Source organism: Rhinoraja longicauda, chromosome 18, assembly GCF_053455715.1.
Source record: "Rhinoraja longicauda isolate Sanriku21f chromosome 18, sRhiLon1.1, whole genome shotgun sequence".
NCBI classification, from domain to species: domain Eukaryota; kingdom Metazoa; phylum Chordata; class Chondrichthyes; order Rajiformes; family Arhynchobatidae; genus Rhinoraja; species Rhinoraja longicauda.
This window is the reverse complement of record NC_135970.1, coordinates 32,203,840-32,226,078: the sequence shown is the minus strand read 5'-3', so window position 1 is coordinate 32,226,078 and position 22,239 is coordinate 32,203,840. Positions and strand designations below refer to the sequence as shown.

Here is a 22,239-nt window from a genome sequence, read left to right as displayed (position 1 = left end):
TATATTAATGCTTCCCTAATGTTGAGAAAAATGTTTTCCAATTGTAAAATTTCTGATCATGATCTTATCATGAACTTTATAAAATGTTAGGCTTACACAGGCCCCTAGCTATAAAAGTACCAATTTAACAGCTACAACTATACACAATGAAAAGTTATTGCTTTAACAGATCTTTAAATTATAGTACAGCTTAATTTGGTTAATATTGTAACACAGATTTTTGTTTTTAATTGACTTTATTTAAAAAAACACAAATATTCATAACCTCATGCCATGCTTCATGATTCTATACAGAATCAACACATTTCAAAGCGAGTTGATCACAGGAAAGAAAAGGGAAACACAAAACAAGCAATAGTTAAACTTTCTAAAGGAACTAAACAGATAGATCTAGTCAGATAACAGACTTCCTTCTCAATATTTTAAAGGCAGTGCTGCATTAGTCAAAACTAAAGCAGAGCCGGCATGGTCTGAATTTACCCACTGGAGCCGTTTTATCAACCTGATGAAGTTACTTCAAATGGAGATGTGAGCAATACACAGTAGCCAACGTTACTTTGATACCACCCGGAGGTTCTCCAGTTTGAAAGCAAGTGGAGAACATTAAAGATAACTGAAATAGTTTAACTGGTTTTACAGGTGTTAGTGTGAAAGTGTCCACAAGTTCACAACAGTTCTTAAAGTGTGGTATTGCAGTCCATAAGCCTATATACAGAAATGAATTATGCCACAATATACAGTTATTCACTGTATTGTACATAAAGAAATTATACATACTAGGTTAATAGGAGGCCAATAGCTACGAAGAGACCTTCTATTTCAGCATACTTCATTGCACCATTATTCACAGGCTATCTATTTGCGACTGCTCTTTATTCGTTCCAGTCTTTTCTTCAGATCATCAAGATTAGCTGCCGAAGATGTACAACTGTTGGTTTGTGTTGGTGGATGAGATTCTTGCTCTTGGGTACACTCTCGTGAATCTCGAAGATGGGCGAGTTTATTGTGCAGAAGTTCAGATGACGATGCCACAGTAGGTACGGCTGGTTTGGACAGAAGAGAGGTTGCGGGTTGTCTTTCTTCATGCTGCACCAAGACAAATTTTGTTTTGATTAGAATACATGCAGAAAAATGGAAATAAACTACCAAGTTAAACTCCTGATGAGAAATGCATGAAAGATCATAAACCTCAAAGCATGAATAATCTGCACACATGGACTGCTTCACAATTTGGTTTGATGAGGCAACATTCATCTCAGATGGGAAGATCCTTAAATTATTCAAATTCAACCAGATGACTTCAACCCATCTCTAATCAAATCAATGTTGAGATTCAAGCTGTAGATTTGAAAATCCAAAATGTACAACATACTCCAGGTACAGCCTCACCTGTACCAGCCATACAGTCAGTTGTACAGCTCAGAAATGGGCCCTCCAGCTCAACCCATCCATGCCAATTACAGACCCAAGCCACAACTTCCCATAGTCCAGTGAGAATAGACCCAGCCTATGCAGTCTCTCCTCCATTATGGGCAAAATCCTGGTGAATCTCCGCAGCAATCTTTCCAATGCTACCGTATCCTTCCCAATTGCAGTGAGCAGAACTGAACATAATACTCTTAGTGCAACCTGACTAATGTTTTATGCAGGTAGACACAAAATGCTCGAGTAACTCAGGGAGAGGGAGCATCTCTGGAGAGAAGGAATGGGTGACGTTTCGGGTCCAGACCCCTCTTCAGCTGCAATATATGTGATGCCTCTGCCTATGAATGCAAGCATGTCAAACCGAATACACCACAAGTGTTTATTTGCTACATGCACTGGATATGAACTAGAACAATTGAAGTTTTATTTGCTGCAGCTTCACAAGTGCATTAAATGCTGCAACAAATAAATACACAATAAATTCTTTTTTTTGAGTAAACCAGACCATGATAGCGCAAAATCCCAAAGCAGCAGAGCAACCATAGCACAAAGTTACAGCACAGAGCTAGTGGCTCAAGAACATGCTGGTTGACGGGAAGCCACTGTTTTTTTATGGTCAGCAAGGAAGCTTCCAGCTTTGTCTCCCTCCTTTCGTCAATAGTGCTGTTGAATTTGTGGGAGCAAGCAAGGAGAGAGAAAACCTTAGACCACGAGGGTCTTTAGTGTGGCTGTGGAAAGCACGTTTCCGCATTGAAACACTAGTTATTTTAATTGGATTGAGGAAAGTCTTACAGCATCAATAAATCTGCAACATCGATGATTCACAATTGCTAACCTGAAATTGGAAAATTTCATAATTATTCAAATAATTCTACATTATTATAAAACTAAAAATACCCGAGATGTACGTTACCTTGGAATTATTGTCTAAGCCACAACGTTGTCGCAGAATCTTTAACCTTTCCAAGTAAACAGAAGGGCCAAGTTCTTCTCCGTTAGTGCTACCGGATGGAGGGATGGACGTGGAGCTTACCACATACGGCGCCTCATCTGGAGGCGATGAGAATCCTGCTAAATACACAACAGCAAGAGCTCAAACCAACAATGAAAAATAACCTCTCTCATCAGCTCTCCACTTGTGCTAGAGCCCAGTCAGCCCTGTCCCTTAGCCCTGTCAAGTACAAGTGCACTTGGTGCACACCAACTGACACTAGAATTACTTGTTGCTAATTAACTTTTGCACTATCATCCCTTTGGAATTTGTCCTCCCAATGTGCATTACCTCATGCTTCTCTGGATTAAACTCCGTCTGCCGCTGCTCCGGCCAACCTTCCAGTTCATCTGTGCCCCGCCGGATCCTTGGGCAGCCTACCAGATCTACAATTCCACAAATGCCCGCATCTGCAAACCTAGGAATTATACCACCTACATTCACATCCAATAGTAGTAGGCGTGTTAGACAAATCTCCATCACACATTTATTTCCTCCCAAATTATTCAGAAAAGGAAAACCACAGGAGAAACCCACCATTCTGTTCTTCTATCAGCTTTCCTTAAATGTCATAGTCACTGTACTTAATATTTAAGTTCTTCTTCATGTTTAAAAGTATTGGGAGACAATACTTGATTGAATAATGGTTGAATAATTTCTTTTTCATCAAACGAAGATAAAAAATTCTTACCAGAACTGGATGAAGAAGATATTCTTCCTTTCCCCTCCCTCTCATTTTCCACAAGTCGCAGACCTCTTTCAACATAATTCTGAAAGAACTGGGAAGATTTCCTCAAGAATGGTTCAATGTCAGCATCCGAGTACTTCTTTTTGTATTCATAGAGTTCTGCTAGCCCCTATTCAGAAGTGGAAACGTAGGCATTAACCACAGTAACGTATTGACAAAATGTGGGAAGTAAAGTGCCACAAGGTCAGGTGAAGGGTCAAATAGACAATAGGTGCAGGAGTAGGCCATACAGCCCTTCGAGCCAGCACCGCCATTCAATGTGATCATGGCTGATCATTCTCAATCAGTACCCCGTTCCTGCCTTCTCCCCATACCCCCTGACTCCGCTATCCTTAAGAGCTCTATCTAGCTCTCTCGAATACATTCAGAGAATTGGCCTCCATGGCCTTCTGTTTTACAATTTCCAAACAAATTGAACTCGAGAACTAGAAATCCAATTCCATAACTAAGTACATCAGTAAATTGTGTGACAAAGTACATTAACAAATGTGTAAAAGCAAGTGCAAGTTAAATGCGAGGAGATTGAATGAGGCCACATGTACTTTGTAAAATAGATGCAAGGAGCCTAGAGTCCATTGTATTTCTAGACATGCATTTTAGTTTACACTGGCAGAACAATATCCTTTGGTGAGGAATGATGAACAAAGTTGTTTTCTTGCTGAATCTTTCCAGTGGCTGGCAATAAAGTTTTGCACAGGAACAGCAAATGGCAAGTAATCCTTCAATTCATTTCCTTAGATAGTACACATCTAAAAACAGATTAATCTTTTGCACAGATTTGCATCGAAGTATTTTACTGATGTAAACAACTTCATAATTTAGTCAGCACCATATTAGGGCCAAGAATTTATATATTTAAAACTAAAAATCCAAACATACCTCTCTTGTGTTTTCCTTGGAACCAATCTTCTTGAATATTTCTGCCAAAGTTTCACTTATTTTTGCTTTTGATTCTTTATTCTCCTACAAGAAATAAATGAAATTACAATGACCACAGACTACTTCATTTTAAAATCCTAAAATTTGAATTATTCTTATTTGTGATTTAGGGTTTGCTCATTTTACCACTAGAAATCAATTTTGTTGATAAGATTCCTAAATTTCCAAAAATGTCCCATCGTTCAACATTGCTGAAATCAGATACTTTTATTAATGGACAGCCATTAATAATTGGCAGTGGATGTTTAAACATAATTCATTGTTGATTAATTCCATTATTAAATTTGTAGAAAAGGGCCATGTCACAAATATGCAATTATTGTTCCTAAACTATTGGGGATAATATTATATAAATAAGCAATTCCTTATTCTGAAAACCAAACCTCAAATTTACCGAGAGTACCATACTGGTGGGTGCAGGTATATATCTAGAAATCCATATCACAATTTATAACATTTGTATCATCTACACATGAATCAAGAAATGCAAAAGAATGTCTGCATTTGTTTATTTTTTACTTCGTGAATTCAGAATGTAAATTTTATATCTCAAATTTCTGTGTAGGGATTTGAGATTTCCACAAGGTTAATTTTCTGTTACCTGGTAAAGCAGAAGTGAACAGACAAGGTGGGCAGAAATCAACTATTTGGATTTTGGGACGGGTAGTGGAATGTGAAGACTTCTAGAAAATGTTAAATCTTTGCTTTAATTCATCCATGTGATAGGGTGTTGTGCTGCAGGCAAGCGTTGATTTACCACCCGCTTACAAATGTTCGTGAGAAAGTTGATCAAAATACACATTACTGCATATCCATGTTGGACTCCTTCAAAACTAATACAATTTGGAGAAGCAGGATTTGGACAGTACATTTCCACTTGATAAACTGAATGGGAATTTGGTTGACAACCATACATTTGCAATGTAGACAACCATACATTTGCTGCCTGTGAGGTAATGTTGTTCAGAAGCTGATACCAAAGAACCTACTGCAAGTTTTTGCAAACACAAAAGTCATCAAGCACCCAAGGTAGAGCAAGTGAATGTCATCTGTGGTGGATGTATTTCCCTTGTCTTCAATGTTCACAGTGCTGTCTCGTGTGCACTCGAGGTGATCAATATACCCTTCTAGTTGGCTCCACAACTCAAAGGTTATGACTGAACTTATGTAGAAACTCCCTGCCTTCTCTCCCAGTGCCATAATTCCATTGAAGCCCAAAATGCTTAAAGGAAGCAGAAGGCAGTTATCAGACAGTTCAATGCTTCGCACAATTGAAAATGTAAAACAGGCTAAAACATCAAAGCCATGAATTATACTTTATACTTTGATTTTGCTACCCAACCTCCACAAAATAAGCTATACAATGATAAATGGAGGTTCAAATATTTGCATTATCACAGAGGAAGGTTCCATATATACTAAATAAAGCTGGAGCACTTCCTGCAATGCAATGTTTAAAAGCAGAATTAAATTCAACTGCTTTATTTAGTGCGAGATTCATAATAATCAGCGACAACACCACCATTGTTGAATGAATTACAGATGAGTCAGAGTATAGAAGGGAGATTGATTGACTGACCAACATCCAGGTTCAGGAACAGCTTCTTCCCTACAGTCATCAGGCTATTAAACACTACAACCTCCAATAAGCTCTAAACTGCATAGAGTATTATTGCACTCTTATTATACCTACGCATAAAAAACAAACAATAAGAGTACAATAATAACAATACATTCTGTTTTGCTGCTGCAAGTAAGAATGTCATTGTTCTATTTGGGACATATGACAATAAAACACTCTTGAATCTACTTGGTCAAATGTTATGCTTTTTCAGTTCAATACGTACTATTGTAGAACCACCCTTTTCTGTTTCCGAGTCAGTCTTTCCACCTGACAAACCCACTGATTGTTTAGTGACGCGCCGTAGATGAGCCTCGAGCTCAGATTCATTCTTGTTCTCAATCAGTGTCAGATGATCCATAATCTGGTGCAAGGAGAACAGTTTTACACAAGTTAAGCATTGTGGGCATTTTGTTTTCCAACTTGCTATTTTTCAATTCTAATCATCTTCTGGACAGTACTATGAACCGATTCGATAGCATACAAAACAAAGCTTTTCATTGTGGTACACGTGACAATAATAAACCAAAAGGGTTTCAAAATTTTCAGTTATCTCGTTCATTTAATAAACATTCCCAACGAGACTGCATTAAGTGTCAATCTTTGAATTCTCAGCAACCCAAGATAATCCTTCACCACAGTAAAAGAAAAAGGTCTTGGAGTCAAAACAAATCAGACTCTAGTGCTGAGGCTGACACAATTACTCTATTAGCACCAATGAACTAAAATTCTCCCCATCCTCAGAGAAATCAAACCTCCAAAAAGATAGAAAGTGAACAAATTCTCCATTGAAGTTTTGAGGAAGAAGCTTGAAGCACAAGGCCATTAGATGGGAGAGTGCCCTGACTCTAACCCTGCAGTTGGCCAGGGGTGATCTTCCTCCTCGGACACAGGGGCCAGGGTCAAATATAGGTTATCCCAAGGAGGCAACTTGGACAACAAAATTATGAAATCCCAGGTCAGTTCTGGGTCGAGAGGTTGAAGCTGCATTAGTGCAGCCAAAAGCTAGCACATCATTACCCAGTTGCATGCACGCTCAGAACATTAATGTTTCCTTCCTTCCACACAAGGTCTTTAATTAGTCTTTCATCATGGAAGCCTACTCATTCATGTATAACCACCCTTCCTAGAAGACTGACTTTTTCATTTTGTCAAGACGCGTGTCTTGCTGACAAAATAAATATTGTCCATTTCCAATTGCCCTTAAGGTAGCAGTGAGTCATCGTTGAACCTTAGTCCTGGTAAATCCTGTTGGTATGGATTTTAGGAATTCAGACTCGTAGGCATTGATGAAAATAATACTTTTACTCCAAGTCAGCCTGGTGTGCAGCTTGTTAGGGTAGTTTGCTGGTGATGCGCTCACCTTGTCCTGTACGATTTTTGCTGAGTTTTGAGGGGTGACCGAGTAGCTTCACTGATCAACGACAATTATACACGTTGTTGCCAGGGTGTCTGTTTCTCTTTCCATAGTCCATCTAAATCTGTTTAATGGTTCCAGCATTCAGTTTTGGTGTTTCGATTTACCTAGCTAAATGCCTTCTGCAGTCAAGTACGTTCCTCTACTCAACCATAACCTGAAAATTACATGTAATGTCTTCCCTTCACTCTCATTCTCTGATGTCCTAAAAAACTAAATATTTGTCAGTTACATACTCCTGATATTATCCAGTTGCTTTGAAGAAACCCAAAGAAAGCACGAGTACATATAAATCACAAAAGCCATCTGCTTATTCAAAACATGAATATAAAAGCAGGAAATTTGCATTAACAAACTGAAATGAGGCAGGATTATGCAATTTCCTCACGGCATGCCTTGCAAAACTCAAACTTCTAGGCTTTGTAGTTTCTTTACATTGAGAGATCAACAACTGCATCACTTAAACCTAAAAATATTCAATCAGTCGACAAACCTTTGGTCCCAAGAGCTTGTGTAGTGTATGCAGCAATGTCTTCTGTGTTCTCATGGGAAGGTCACTTTTCATCTGCTTTAACCTCTCCTTTGGAAAGACTCGCATGAAATTGTGTAAATCCAAAAGTATTCTGTCGACGTTAACATCGTTCACGTTACTTGGGAGAAGACGTATCGTCCGCCACAAGCACTAAACAAAGAGAAAGTGTTTAAATATGTTACAAAGACTAATGTCAACTTACATTGCTGATTTTGTTTTAAAATTATTACTTTAATACATTACCTTCAATATTAGCTCCACAAACTTAGGAGAGTTATTTGTAGTAGCAAGAAGACTATCTTGCAGAAGTACAATCAGAGAACTGCAAAATAAAGTTCATTTAAACTGTAAATGTATATGATCATGCCCAAACACTAATGATTTCTATAAAGAAATATATATACTGCTCCCAACAGAAATAATGCCATCCGTTCATGGCAATTAATGCTATTTAAGGAAAAACTAACAAATCAAGCCAAATTTAAAAGCAGCAACGAACCAAGAACCTGCACACTCAGTTTGTACAACAGATGTACAGAGATATTTGTCATGCAATTGCTGAGAATTTATGCCATTAGAAAACAGAAAAATAGGCAAAGGAGTAGACCATTCAACCCTTTGAGCCAGCACCGCCATTCAATATAATCATGACAGATCATCTAAAATCATTACCCCATTCCTGCTTTTTCCCCATATCCCTTGATTCCTTTAGCCCCAAGAGCTAAATCTAACTCTCTCTTCGGGTAAGGGTGAATTGTACAAAAGGGACTGGTTGCACCTCAACAGGCAGGGTCCAGCATTCCGGCAGGCAGGTTTGCCACTGCTACACGGGTGGGTTTAAACTAAACAGTGGGGTGGGGGGGGTGACAAATGGGATAGACGAGGATGGAGTTAAAGGGAAAGAGAGTGCAGGAAAAGTTAAGAAAGACCCCAGAATTAACAGGACAGAAAGCTCATGAAGGGATAGATTTTAGATTTAGATATACAGCGCAGAAACAGGCCCTTCGGCCCACCGGGTCCGCGCCGCCCAGCGATCCCCGCACATTAACACTATCCTACACCCACTAGGGACAATTTTTTTTTTTTTTACATTTGCCAATTAACCTACAAACCTGCATGTCTTTGGAGTGTGGGAGGAAACCGAAGATCTCAGAGAAAACCCACGCAGGTCACGGGGAGAACGTACAAACTCCGTACAGTACAGCACCCGTAGTCAGGATCAAACCTGAGTGTCCGGCGCTGCATTCGCTGTAAGGCAGCAACTCTACCGCTGCGCCACCGTTCCGCCGGAGGCCAGAGTATGGCCAAGTGTAATAGGAATTGATGTGAAAGGTGAAGTGAGTAATGGATTAAAAGTATTATATATGAATACATGAAGTATAAGAAGTAAAGTGGACGAGCTTGAGGCTCAGTTAGAGATTGGTAGATATGACATTGTGGAGATTACAGGGACATGGCTGCACGAGGATCAGGACTGGGATCTGAATATTCAAGGTTATACGTCTTATAGAAATAAAAGGCAGGTGGGCAGAGGAGGTGGGATAGCTCTGTTGGTGAGGGATGAAATTCAGTCCCTTATGAGGGGTGACATAGGGACTGATGATGTTGAGTCACTGTGGATAGAATTGAGGAATTGCAAAGGTTAGAAGACACTAATGGGAATTTCTACAGCCCCCCAAACAGTAGCCTGGATATAGAGTGTAAGTTGCAGCAGGAGTTAAAACTAGCATGTAACAAAGGTAATGCCACTGTGCATTCATTTCCAAATGCGCTGTATAAGCACATTTAATAATTGACTCCAGCATCTTCCCCACTACCGATGCAAGGCTAACTGGTCTATAATTCCGTTTTCTCTCTCCCTCCTTTCTTAAAAAGTGGAATTACATTGGATCAGTTCCTGTGGACTGGAGGATAGCCAGAGGACATTGGAAAATGATCACCAATGCATCCACAATTTCTAGGGCCACCTCCTCGAGTACTCTGGGATGCAGACCATCAGGCCCTGGGGATTTATCTGCCTTCAGTCCCAACAGTTTACCTAACACCATTTCCTGACTAATGTGGATTCCCTTCAGTTCCTCCCTCCCACTGAATCCTTGGTCCCCAAGTATTTCTGGGAGATTGGTTCCGTCTTCACTAAGAAGACACAAACATAGTACTCGTTTAACTGGTCGACCATTTCCTTGATTCCCATTATAAATTCACTTGTCTCTGATTGTAAGGGACCTACATTTGTCTTCACTAATCTTTTCCTTTTTACATATCTAAAGCTTTTAGTCAGTTTTTATATTCCCCGCAACCTTTCTTTCATGCTCTCCCCCTCCTCTTAATTAACCCCATTGTCCTCCTCTGTCGAGTTCTAAATTTCTCCCAGTCCTCCAGTTTGCTGCTTCCTCTGGCCAATCTATATGCCGTTTCCTTGGATTTAACATTATCCTCGATTTCCCTTGTCAGCCAGGGTTGAGCCGTCTTCCCCATTTATTTTTTCGCCAGACAGGGATGAACAATTTTTAGAGTTCATCCATGCGGTCTTTAAATCTTTGCCATTGTATCTCCACCGTCAACCCTCCAAGTATAATTTGCCAGTCTATCCTAGTCAATTCCAGTCTCATCCCTTCAAAGTCTCCTTTCTGTAAGTTCAGGACACTAGTCTCTGAATTAACTGTGTCACTTTCCATCCCAATGCAGAATTCCACCATATCATGCTCACTGTTGCCCAAGGGGCTTCGTACAACAAGATCACTAACCAATCCTTCCTCATTACACAATACCCAGTCTAGGATGGCCTGCCCTCAAGTCGGTTCCTCTACATATTGGTTTAAAAAACCATCCCGTAAACATTCCAGGAAATCCTCCACCTCCTTAGCGTTGTTCCCAATTTGGTATTGTATAAGACCAGCTCTACTCAGGTTGTCAAGATATTTGGGCAACAAATATTCCCAAACCAAGACCAGCTTCAAGAAATCTAGTCTGTAATATAATTACATCACTAATGTTTTCTCTTTACCTCAAAATATTTGTTGGATCAGATTTTTCCAAGACTTTTCCCATCAGCAGATTGATTGATCGTATAACCTGTGGACCTTCATCCAAATCTTCCAAGCGCGAATCCAACATTAATAACATTAACCCATGCATCAAATCCTTCAGAACTCCCATCGAAGCCTCCTTGGCCAATGGCTCTATTTGGAATAACTGGAAGGAAAAAAAACCCTCAGTGGATTAGGTAATTAGATGATTGTGCCAAAGCAACAAGTCATTGACGATCCAAAGAAAGGAAGAAGGGTCTTGACCCGAAAAGTAATCCATTCCTTCTCTCCAGTGATGCTGCCTGTCCCGCTGAGTTGCTCCAGCTTTTTGTGTCTTTCTTCAGTTTAAAGCAGCATCTGCAGTTTCTTCTTACACATTGACGTTCCAAAGCTTGGTTGCAGCGTAGGAAGCCAAGTCATTATCGGGAGGGAAGAAGCCTATGCATGATTACAATGCGATCTTGATCAACTAGGCCAAGAAACAGCAGATGGAGTTTAATTCAGATAAATACAAAGAGTTCCATTTGATGGGACAAACGTGAACAGTTGTTGCACAGTAAACAGTAGGCCCCGGGGAGTGTTGTGGAATAGAGAGACCCTTGGGTGCAGGTAGATAGTTCCATGAAGGCGGATACAAAGATGGTCGGGAGGTGGGTGAAGGAAGAGATGGGCATGCTTACCTAGATTGGTCACGGTGTTGAATACAGGAGTTGGGATATTATGAAAGGTAGGAGACGGAGAGGTGACCTTGTGGAGATATTTTAAAAATCATGAAGGTCATAGAAATGGTGATTAGCCAGTTTTTATGTCAGGGTAGGAGTCCTTAAAACTAGGAGGCATCGGCATAAGGTGAGAGGGGAACAATTTACAAGGGACCCCAAGCCAATTTTTTTCACAGAAAGGGTGGTGCGTATATGCAGCAAGCTGCCGTAGGAAGTGGTAGCGGCAGGTACAATCACATTTAAATTACACCTTGCAAGACAGATGGATAGGAAAGGCTTACTGGGCTGCATAGCTCTATCTTGTGCAAAATATCTTACAACGCCACAATATTTTCTTTCAAGAGAGAATGAAGCAGAGAGATCTCGTGCATAAATCCTTACTCATTCATCCCATTTTGCATACAGTTTGTGAGTCAGATGGCCCCTGTGCACATTGCTTAGTCTTCAGGGTTCAGAAGGAGTAGCTATATCACTGTACAACTACTCCTTGATTAGTGCAACTCATCACTCTCACATTTCCATTACTATACAAAATTCCAAGTTTCCCGACTTTAATATGCAATGTAGACACTAAATTATCCATCCATCCATCTCTAAAACTCTTGTTTATGCCTGTTGTGCGGTTGTTACTTTATGCGGTTTTCATCCCAAAAAATAGTACACGATAGCGCAACAATTCTCAGACCACCTTACTCACCATTGCCATGGGGCGTGTTTAACACAAGTTTCATTCGAATTGGTCTCATATTTTTAAAGTTAGAGATTTTAAAGTTTTAAAATTACCTTATTAAACCGATGTTTACCATGTTCAGCGTATGACGTCACAATTGGACGCGCCCGAGTGATGGCCAATGGGGGGGGGGGGGCACGGTGACCGCCGGGGGTGGGGGGGGTCTGTGGCCCAACGAGCTGCCGCTAACTCACCCACTTCATCCCCCCTGAAAGACAAGCCGTGTTTTCGCCGTTACTCCCTGCCAGTGATGGTGCAAACGACAGCGACCCATAGCGAGCTGCAGCTCGCTTCCGACCATGTGAGGGGGATGGAGTGGTTGAGAGGGTAATGCAGGAGAGGGGGAGATAAGGGGGGTTATGGAGTGGGTGAGGGGAGATCAAGTGCATGAGTGGGGGGGATAAAGGGGGATCAAGTGGGTGAAGATAAGGGGGTTGGAGTGTGTGAATCGGGGGAGAGGGTGCTGCACCAATGCAGGAGAGGCTTGGGGACAGAGGGGAGTGGGCTGCTGAGCTCACGAACTGCTGCTAACTTTAATAGTTGCCCCCCCCCCTCCTCCCGAGGACCGGCGCCCATCCCTGCGTGGCCCGCGCCTGACCCTCCCGTGGTGCAGCGCGGCGGCAGAGGGTCCAACAAGATAGTCGTCGCCACTGTGCTGCAGGAGAGGCTTTGGGTCCACAGCTCGCTCTGGCTGCAGCGCTGGCGGCACGGGGCCGAGGTGAGTGGCTCCCTCTCTCCTTCCCTGTCCCCCCCTCACCCATGGCCCCAGGAGACACTCCCCGCCAGGCAATGGGCTTAGTCAATTGGAAAGGGTTGCCAGGCCTGCAGGATCGTCAGTTGGGGGAGGGTTGCCCCAGGAGGCGCCCGCAGGGGAGATTTGGACCCAACGGGTCCACCTCAGTGTAGTGATTTAATATAATTCAGAGCATTCTTTCCTATTGTAGTCTAGAAATTCAGATTTGGTATATTTGTACCACTGTCAATTGTGTTCCTTTTTATGCAGCCACCGGAAGTTCAACATTTAATCTTAAGTTACAAGCTAAATCTGTCTAATATCAACCTTGAACAAAAATCTGTACCAAAAAAAAGTAGCATTGCAACATTCCAAAATAGCATTGAAAACCATACCGTGATCATGTTCCCAATAATACAGCTGTAGAGCTTTAGGATTTCAGACTTGTTAAGTTTTTCATCAGCCATATGAGTATTGTATATTAATCGGAGCTGCATGAAGGTTGCAATCAGAAACTGGTCAATGTGGCCAGACATGGTATCAACTTTGCTCTCCTGTCGCAAAACTTCATCAATCTGAAAACAATACACCGTTACTCAAGTTACAAAAATATCTGATCGCAACACAAACTGAATTCTACATAATGGATCCAGAATACCCATGCCACAATGACTCTTCAATAACATATGGGCAAATATAGATCAACAGCATTATTTCACCTCATTTCTAGGATTGAGCTGCCAATGTTCATCATGTCATGGATGAACCCAACGTAAATAGGCGATGCGTACAACAGTGCAATGTGATGGCCATGCATAATACCTTTCATACCTTTCATAGATTACCAGTACTAATTAGATACAGTATGATTGTTGGCCAAATTGGGTATGCCCTGCTTCTTAGCTTGGACCAAAAAGAGGCTCATTCTAGAGAACCAATCTTCAGCACTGCATGCAGTCCTTATCTTTAGAAAGACACAAAATACTGGAGTAACTCAGCAGGACAGACAGCATCTCTGGAGAGAGGAATGGATGATGTTTCGGGTCAAACCCTTCTTCAGACCTTGTCTTTAGTTGGGCTCAGCCATTTATTGATATTATGTGAACAGAATGGAAGAGATTAAAACATTCAAAACTAGCTAAGTTGGTGGGAGGCAGAGGTTCACTTGCACCTCTTCCACTGTATCCGCTGTTCCAGATGTCACCTCCCGTATATCGGCGAGACCAAGTGCAGGCACAGCGATCATTTTGCTAAACACCTCTGCTCAGTCCACCTTCACCTGCCTGATCCGGTTGGTTAGCACTTTAACTCCCCCTCCCATTCCCAATCTGACCTGGGCCTCCTCCATTGTCAAGTGAGATCCAGTGCAAATTAGAGGAATAGCACCTCATATTTCACTTGGGTAGCGTACACCTCAGCAGTATGAACATTGACTTCTCCAACTTCAAGTGGCCCTTGCTTTCCTTCTCTCTCCATCACCTCATTCCCAGTTCTCCCACCAGTCTTAGACCGACTACATTTTATCTCTGGACCACCCACTCCCCTGACATCAGTCTGAAGAAGGGCCTCGACCCGAAACATCATCCATGTCTGTCTCACTGAGTTACTCCAGCATTCTGTGGAACCATCTCATATTGAAGTGTCCTGGCATGTTCTCCTACACTCATTTAATCAGGGGGTTTCCCAGTTTGACAAATCAAATTACAAAATGTGGTGCCTCTAGGTCCCGAGATGCTGTTCTGCACTCATTCTGAACCATCAGGAACATTTCCCATTTAGCAATTTTCTAAACATTTTAACCAAGAGAATAGGTATTAATAATAAAATAGTCATGTTTAATTATTTACATGGTTCTACTGCTGAGACCATAAGCAGCACTGGGATCCTACCTGGGCAAGAGCCTGGATGCTGGTGTAAATTTCACTACTTGCCACCTGCGATACAACAAAATCGATAGTAGAATCAGTGGTGCCATGCATCTCATCATAGTGTGGAGAAACTGAACGATTTCTGAAAGATTGAAGAAAATGCAAGGTGAAGTGCAAAAGCAAAGTCAATACCACAGAATCACAACGGCTGTGGTGTAGAGGTGGCCATTGGACACCATCATGCCTGGTCCCTGGAAGACCAATTAATTCAACCTCCCTCTTCCCATATTGTCACCTTTGAATGCCACTATTGAAACTGCCTCCATTACTCTCCATGGCAGTACATTTCAAATTCTAGCCACTTTCGTCATATCATGGTTTGTCCTCGTCACTTGCATTCCATCTGCTAATAAAACCCAGAACCCAATTAATCTACATTTGTCCAGACTGTCGGTTCTACCTCTGATCAGTTTTTCTTGTAATCAATTTCTACCTCTTTTCCATCATTGTTAAATTGACTGGTATGATATGACTAGATTTATTCCTGCACTTATTTGGGTGTACCATTTACAACTCCAATTCCTCAGGCACCACCTCCTTTGTAATTGGAGCATTAGAGCTTTCCCCAAACTTGGAGGATTCATCGTCAATAAAGATGAGATACATCCTGTGTAGATGGCCTTTCTTGCACTCACTCTACTTTTAAAATCCATCCAACATTTTATCTTTACCTTCATTTGCTGAGATTCCAGCAATTTCCTCCTTGGGAAGAGACCAAAGCGTCAGTCACATTCTCCACCTCCTGGAGTAGACTTTTTTCATCCCCAATTAGTTACAATTTTGTTCATAAATATTTTCTGTTGACAAGACTAGAAACAAGTGTTTTCTCACATTCTTTTTGCCTTGTCCTTCCTCCACGTAGTGAAAAGGCTGCACCTCAGGCATGGATACTCATCCAAATATGAAGGCTTCTGTGGTCCTGCTTAAACTCTCTTCCAACAACTGCCCTTTTTCTACCAAGGTGTTGGCTCTACCATGTACTACAACTTCCAGTTCACCCCCTTGGCCACAATACTCTGAACGCTCTCAAAAAAGTTATTTACCCTGGTAGCTAGATGGCAACACATTGCGCCAACTAACATTGATGTGCGCAGACCACCCGAGCAAAAAGTATGGAATTGCTAAGTCTACACGTCCACACTTCTACGTGCCACATATAAACATGCATCATGCCACCTGCAGCTGATAAATGGTCTTTGTTAGTTGCTCCTCACCTACTCTTATATTTACATAGAATGCATTTAGAGATACTCTACACTATTACCATCAAAAAGTACAAATGACTACTTACGATCAGTACAACCAGGCTCTGGAGAGGGTCCAGAGGAGGTTTACAAGAATGGTCCCAGGAATGAATAGGTTAACATATGATGAATGTTTTACGTACGGCACAGAGCCTGTACTCGCGGGAGTTTAGAAAAATGAGGGGGGAACCTCTGAAACATACAGACTAGTGGATAGAGTAGATGTGCAGAGGATGTTTCCACTAGTGGGAGAGTCTAGGACTAGAGGCCATAGCCTCAGAATTGAAGAACATTCCTTAACAAAGGAGATGAAGAAGAATTTCTTCAGTCAGAGGGTGATGAATCTGTGGGATTCTTTGCCACAGGCGATGGAGGCCAAGTCAATGGATATTTTTACGGCAGAGATAGATCGATTCTTGATTAGTACGGGTGTCAGGGGTTATGGGGAGAAGGCAGGAGAATGGGGTTAGGAGCGAGAGATAGATCAGCCATGACTGAATGGTGGACCGAATGCCTAAATCTGCTCCTTTTACTTATGACATTATAGCAAGTAATAAAATGGGTAAGAACATAGGTGGTAGGGTTGACAATCTTTTATTCCAGTTTAGTTTATTGTCAAATGTACCGAGGTACAGTGAAAAGCTTTTGTTGTGTACTAACCAGTCAGCAGAAATACAATACATGATTAAAATCGCTCCATTTACAGTGTATTGATATATAAGGGGATAACACTTAGAGTAAGATAATGCCAGCAAAGTCCGATCAAGGATAGACCGAGGATCATCAAAGAAGTAGATAGTAGTTCAGCACTGTTCTCTGGTTGTGGTAGGATGATTCAGTTGCCTGATAGCAGCAGGGAAGAAACTGTCCCTGAATTTGGTGGTGTATGTTTTCACACTTTACTTTTGATGGGAGAGGGGAGAAGAGGGAGTGGCCAGGGTGCAACTCGTCAAGTCTAATTTTAAACATTGTGTGTAACACATGCCAAGGCCACTCATGAAAGCATGTCCTCCATTTAATGTTGTACAGCTACAGGCAACAAGCACTGCAAACACTTCAGTTCTCACAGATTCTGGTATTACAGAACTTTATTCTTCAAGATGAATTTATATACCTACAAGCAATGTTAGGTAACAGAGATAGAAACAGGAAGAAACATCCTTAGAAGGACAATGCGTAGTTGATACGATTACTGAAACGATATAGATAACATTCCGAATGTGTAATTCTAATATACAACAAGAGCAGGAGAAGAAAGGTGCATTCATGAACTGGGTTTGTTAATGAATCAGATTAAAAGTTGATATAAAATATGCAAGTTTGGGAAAGCTGCAAGATACACACTGCAGCAACTCAACTGAACAAATAAAACAGTAGAATTTTAGAGTACCAACTTCAGAATCCAACTAAATCTTCACTCAATACAACCTGTTCAACCATGTTTCAAGCCTCCTGCATGACATTGGTAACTTACTTTGGTTCTGGAATGCAAACAGGTTCATAGAGCTCATCAAGCTGGTGCTGCACCAGATCTGGCAGCTCACATCCACCAGCATGGTTGTCATTTTCTATTTTATCAAGATCCAGCTGGAACTCTTTTGGAATCGTGTGAGTAGACTCTGATGCGGAGTGTGCATTATTGCAACGTGCTTGACTGAAAGAAATAATAAATGCAAAAAATGATTTATCATTTTTATTCAACATGAAACTCCAAATTGCTGGAGGTGGTTTTACCATTATTTTTAAAACCAGGTGAGCTGCTGGATGAAGCATTGTATTAAACCAGATTCTGGTGCAGATTTAACATCTAAAACAAACCAAGTAGATCAATGTGGAATTCTCTGCCACAGAAGGCAGTGGAGGCCAATTCACTGGATGAATTTAAAGAGTTAGATAGATAGAGCTCTAGGGGCTAGTGTAATCAAGGGATATGGGGAGAAGTCAAGCACGGGTTGCTGATTGTGGACGATCAGCCGTGATCACAATGAATGGCAGTGCTGGCTCGAAGGGCCAAATGGCCTCCTCCTGCACCCATTTTCTATGCTTCTAAGCTATTGCGATACATCTTAGTTTCCAGGAAACAATTGATCTGCGATTATTAGAATGGAAGAACTGCGATACTATTTACGAATGGCAGTCCTTGCGCTGGTTTGACAGAACACTGCCAACCAACAATTAAGAACAGGTTTTTACTCGCATTCGATATGTTCGATACATTATTCTTTCCAAGGAAATGCGGTGAAAGAAGTCAGAAGACAGATTTAGACAAAATAAACCAAATAAGCACTACAGGGAACAACAAAGGTTAAGCAACAGAAACAGCATTTGGTCTCAATACCAATTTCTTACAGCAATTACCATTGTAGAGTTTATGAGGTAAAGTTCCAATCCATTCAGCACAAGGGTTCAGAACCCTACCCTTGTAGGCAGATAAGAATGATCTCAGATTATTTTAATACCAATAAATGAACCCATCCTTGGAGAGAAGACAGCTGACAGTTGAAGATTTTATGAATTTTAAAAAGCTGTGTCGTGGGTAAATGTCCTGGGATAACCAGTTTAGTTCCGCACCAGTTGTGATGATGGGCTTTGTTCAAACAAATCAATCCCCAAACTTAGCACATTGTATCTCTACTGGTACATTGTCACTTTCTACCTTACAATCTTACAATTATGGCAAAGCAAAATCAGCCAAATACACAATCATTTTAACTGGATGCTTGAGCCACACAATGGACTAAATCCCTTCCCCACTGATCAAACCTCTGCCACAGAAGGCAGTGGAGAACAATTCACCGGATGTTTTCAAGAGAGAGAATGTTTTCAATAGATTTAGACAATAGACAATAGGTGCAGGAGTAGGCCATTCAGCCCTTCGAGCCAGCACCACCATTCAATGCGATCATGGTTGATCACTCTCAATCAGTACCCCGTTCCTGCCTTCTCCCCATACCCCCTCACTCCGCTATCCTTAAGAGCTCTATCCAGCTCTCTCTTGAAAGCATCCAACGAACTGGCCTCCACTGCCTTCTGAGGCAGAGAATTCCACACCTTCACCACTCTGACTGAAAAAGTTCTTCCTCATCTCCGTTCTAAATGGCCTACCCCTTATTCTTAAACTGTGGCCCCTTGTTCTGGACTCCCCCAACATTGGGAACATGTTTCCTGCCTCTAATGTGTCCAATCCCCTAATTATCTTATATGTTTCAATAAGATCCCCCCTCATCCTTCTAAATTCCAGTGTATACAAGCCTAATTGCTCCAGCCTTTCAACATACGACAGTCCCGCCATTCTGGGAATTAACCTAATTTAGCTCTTAGGGCTAAAGGAATCAAGGGATATAGGGGGAAAACAAGCAGGAGCAGGGTACTGATTTTAGATGATCAGCCATGATCATAGGGTCGGATGGCCTACTCCAGCACCTATTTTTCTATGTTTCTGTCCTGTATATTAAACTCCTGCAGCCATTAATGACTTTATTAAGAGAATTCCTCAGATACAAATCATAATCGCAAGCTCAAACTTTAATGGATAAACCAAGCTTGGTTTTAAAGGACAGTAGTCGGGCGTGGACCAGTTGGGTCCAAAACTCTCCTGCAGGCGTTCCTGAGAATGCGGCAACCCCCCGTGCAACTCTCTCTCCTCCTCTCCCCCCCCCCCCCCCACTCCACTCTTCCCCTCACCCACTCTATCCCCCCTCCTCAACCCCCTTATCCCCCACTCCATCCCCCTCAACCCCCTTCTCCACTCACCCCCCCCCCCCCCTATTTGCACCATCGCAAATTCGAAATATCTTAAGTCGAAGCATTGGAAATCGGAGATCATCTGTATTAGATCACGTGGCCGGAAGAGAGCTGCGGCTCGCTGCCATTTGCACCACCACAATGTCAAAATATCGCAAGCCGAAGCATCGTAAGTCGGGAGAGCATCTGTATTAGATCAATCAAGACTGCGCTCGCGCGGACCTTCTCCCATTGTGACATAGTAAACACAGCGACAGCCATCTTGTTTGATCCTCTGCCGCCGCGCTGCACCACGGGAGGAAGGTCAGGAGCGGTGCACGCCGGTCCTCCTGGCGAGGGGAGCGCATTTATTAAAGTTCATTCAGCAGCAGCTGGATAGCGCAACAGCCCCCCCCCCCCCCCCCCCATTGGCCGCCATTCCCGTCACTCAGGCAGATCCCATTGTGATGTTGAACGCTGCAGAAGGCCAGGGTAAGTGGAAAAGTGATTTTTAGAACTTTAAAATTATGACCAATTGGAATGAAACTTCCTCCAGCCCAGGACAATTGTATGGTGGACCTAACATTGTTGCGCTATCGTGTACCATTTTGGCTGTATTTCCGGATCAACGGACACAAATGGCACAAACATACAGCCACGAGAGTTTTAGTATATAGATATACATACTTGACTTGTTGCATCATTCCAATATGGAGCGTGCATTTTGTCTTGATGAACAACAGTTTCAAAAAGTCAATTTCCAATAGCTCCATTTTACAAGGAAATGAAAAAGGAAATCGAAAGCCATTAAGCCATTTTGACTGCTCCCATTATGCATACTTTTCAAGATGTCACTCCTGCACCTTCCCACCTACTGAAAACTAACTTGCATCTCCCTTTTGCAAAGGGTTATACATCCAAAAGCTAGCCTGTTTTATTTTCATGGATGCCGTCTGACCTGCTGGGGTCTCCTGCATTTCTGGTGAGCTTTGCTTGCATACTGCGGCAATCATAAAATGACTTTGCATACAAGGATAGTCAGCATTTTTCAAAGTTACAGATTCAATTCTGCCAAGACCTTAATACAACCTTGCTATACCAGAAGTAGTGACTAACTGCACTAAGATCAAGGTTGCCTTTGATGTAGTAGGGCACAGAGATGATATTCCAAACCATTGTTTCGGGTCAGGACCCTTCAGACTGAACTTCTGTGAGTCCCATCAAAATTTGCATTACCAAATTACAATGCAATTAAACAAAACAAACGTTCCACAGGCAGTCAGGCCAATTCCAAGTTTGCACACTTAATCACTTAGAAGGCAAAAAGCAGTGGTAATAAAAATAGCATTACAAGCTGGAGCCAAAACAAGATTGAGCCTCCAGGGTAAAGATTTTAATGTCAATAACCACAATAGTTTTTTCCTACTGAATGTAGTTGCAGATAATGAAGGCTATCAAAGGATGCAGTATGGACTGGATCAGATGGTGTTTAATACAAGCAAGTGTGAAGTGCTGCACTTTGGGAGATCAAACGGATGGGGAATGGATACAGTTAATAGTAACATGGGACAAACCACCAACATTTGGAAAGCAGTATCATCAGATTGGTAGTCCAATGGATTTGGATCCCACTTCAAAAAAAAAAGGAAAAATAAAGAGTTTGCAAAAATTAAAAGTCTCAAGAAATCCAAAGATTGGGGTGGTCTTTGGAATGAATTTAGGTCACCGTAGGGCCAAGTAAAACCAGTGTTGAAATTTGCAGCAACCTGGAAACAAATTGTTTATTGTTCACGAGGGGATCAACACCCTCAGAGCCAATCCAGCATAGGGTGTTCAAAGCAGTTCAGTTTTCACTATCCCAATGCTGACTAATCAAGATCATGCAACCAGGCGAGGAAACACGATACATACTTCAGTTTAGACGGCACATCCTCACAGCCCTTTCGTGGCACGCCTGCATTCTGATTTGTTCCCGGTGGTCTCTGCGTCTTCTCCTCTTGTTTTACAGATACAGTCGAAGCCTTTTTAGCTGATCTTTTAATTCTTTCCTCTAACATGCTCATCTCTTTCTCAGAAAGCTAGAATTTAAAAATAGGTGCAAGTAAATAAGACATGAACAGATTCATATCGTAAATATAAGTTAATCAAAATAATACTGTTTAAAAGTACAATCCGTGCAATGAACTCCACTTCCAGCATCTCACTAATCAGAGACAAAATAGTTTAACTCTGATAAGCCTATCACAAAAAAAGATTGAATGCAAAGATTTGCATAATATTGACACAACTAAAAACTGTTGAGTTTGAAAATAATATTTGAAAAGATGATCAAATGAAATAACTGAGCATAAATCAAAACAAAAAAAGCACCAATAAGAATGAATGTGCCCACTTGACCCAGAAGTCAATCTAAAAAGAGTGCTAATAACGCAAGAGTTTCAGTATTTGATGGCTCTT

At 41.6% G+C, this 22,239-nt stretch overlaps 1 protein-coding gene and 1 non-coding gene across 5 annotated transcripts in view; both read right to left on the bottom strand.

The window, feature by feature from the left end:
• Positions 1 to 6: 6 nt before the first annotated feature.
• Positions 7 to 22,239, bottom strand: part of ckap5 (cytoskeleton associated protein 5) — a 63,788-nt gene continuing 41,555 nt past the window's right edge. For all 4 annotated transcript variants that reach the window (XM_078415467.1, XM_078415470.1, XM_078415468.1 and 1 more), the window contains exons 33-44: positions 21,694 to 21,860; positions 17,534 to 17,713; positions 14,777 to 14,897; positions 13,283 to 13,462; positions 10,681 to 10,868; positions 7,917 to 7,995; positions 7,635 to 7,823; positions 5,951 to 6,088; positions 4,044 to 4,127; positions 3,108 to 3,273; positions 2,339 to 2,496; positions 7 to 1,086 (exon numbers count right to left, since the gene is read on the bottom strand). In XM_078415467.1, the coding sequence (XP_078271593.1) occupies positions 856 to 1,086; positions 2,339 to 2,496; positions 3,108 to 3,273; positions 4,044 to 4,127; positions 5,951 to 6,088; positions 7,635 to 7,823; positions 7,917 to 7,995; positions 10,681 to 10,868; positions 13,283 to 13,462; positions 14,777 to 14,897; positions 17,534 to 17,713; positions 21,694 to 21,860 (1,881 nt within the window). In that variant the 3' untranslated portion in view covers positions 7 to 855. The remainder of the gene's footprint in view (positions 1,087 to 2,338; positions 2,497 to 3,107; positions 3,274 to 4,043; positions 4,128 to 5,950; positions 6,089 to 7,634; positions 7,824 to 7,916; positions 7,996 to 10,680; positions 10,869 to 13,282; positions 13,463 to 14,776; positions 14,898 to 17,533; positions 17,714 to 21,693; positions 21,861 to 22,239) is intronic.
• LOC144602475 (small nucleolar RNA SNORD67) lies at positions 11,832 to 11,939 on the bottom strand. The gene has a single exon (XR_013548454.1). It is a non-coding gene; the product is annotated as a small nucleolar RNA SNORD67 (small nucleolar RNA).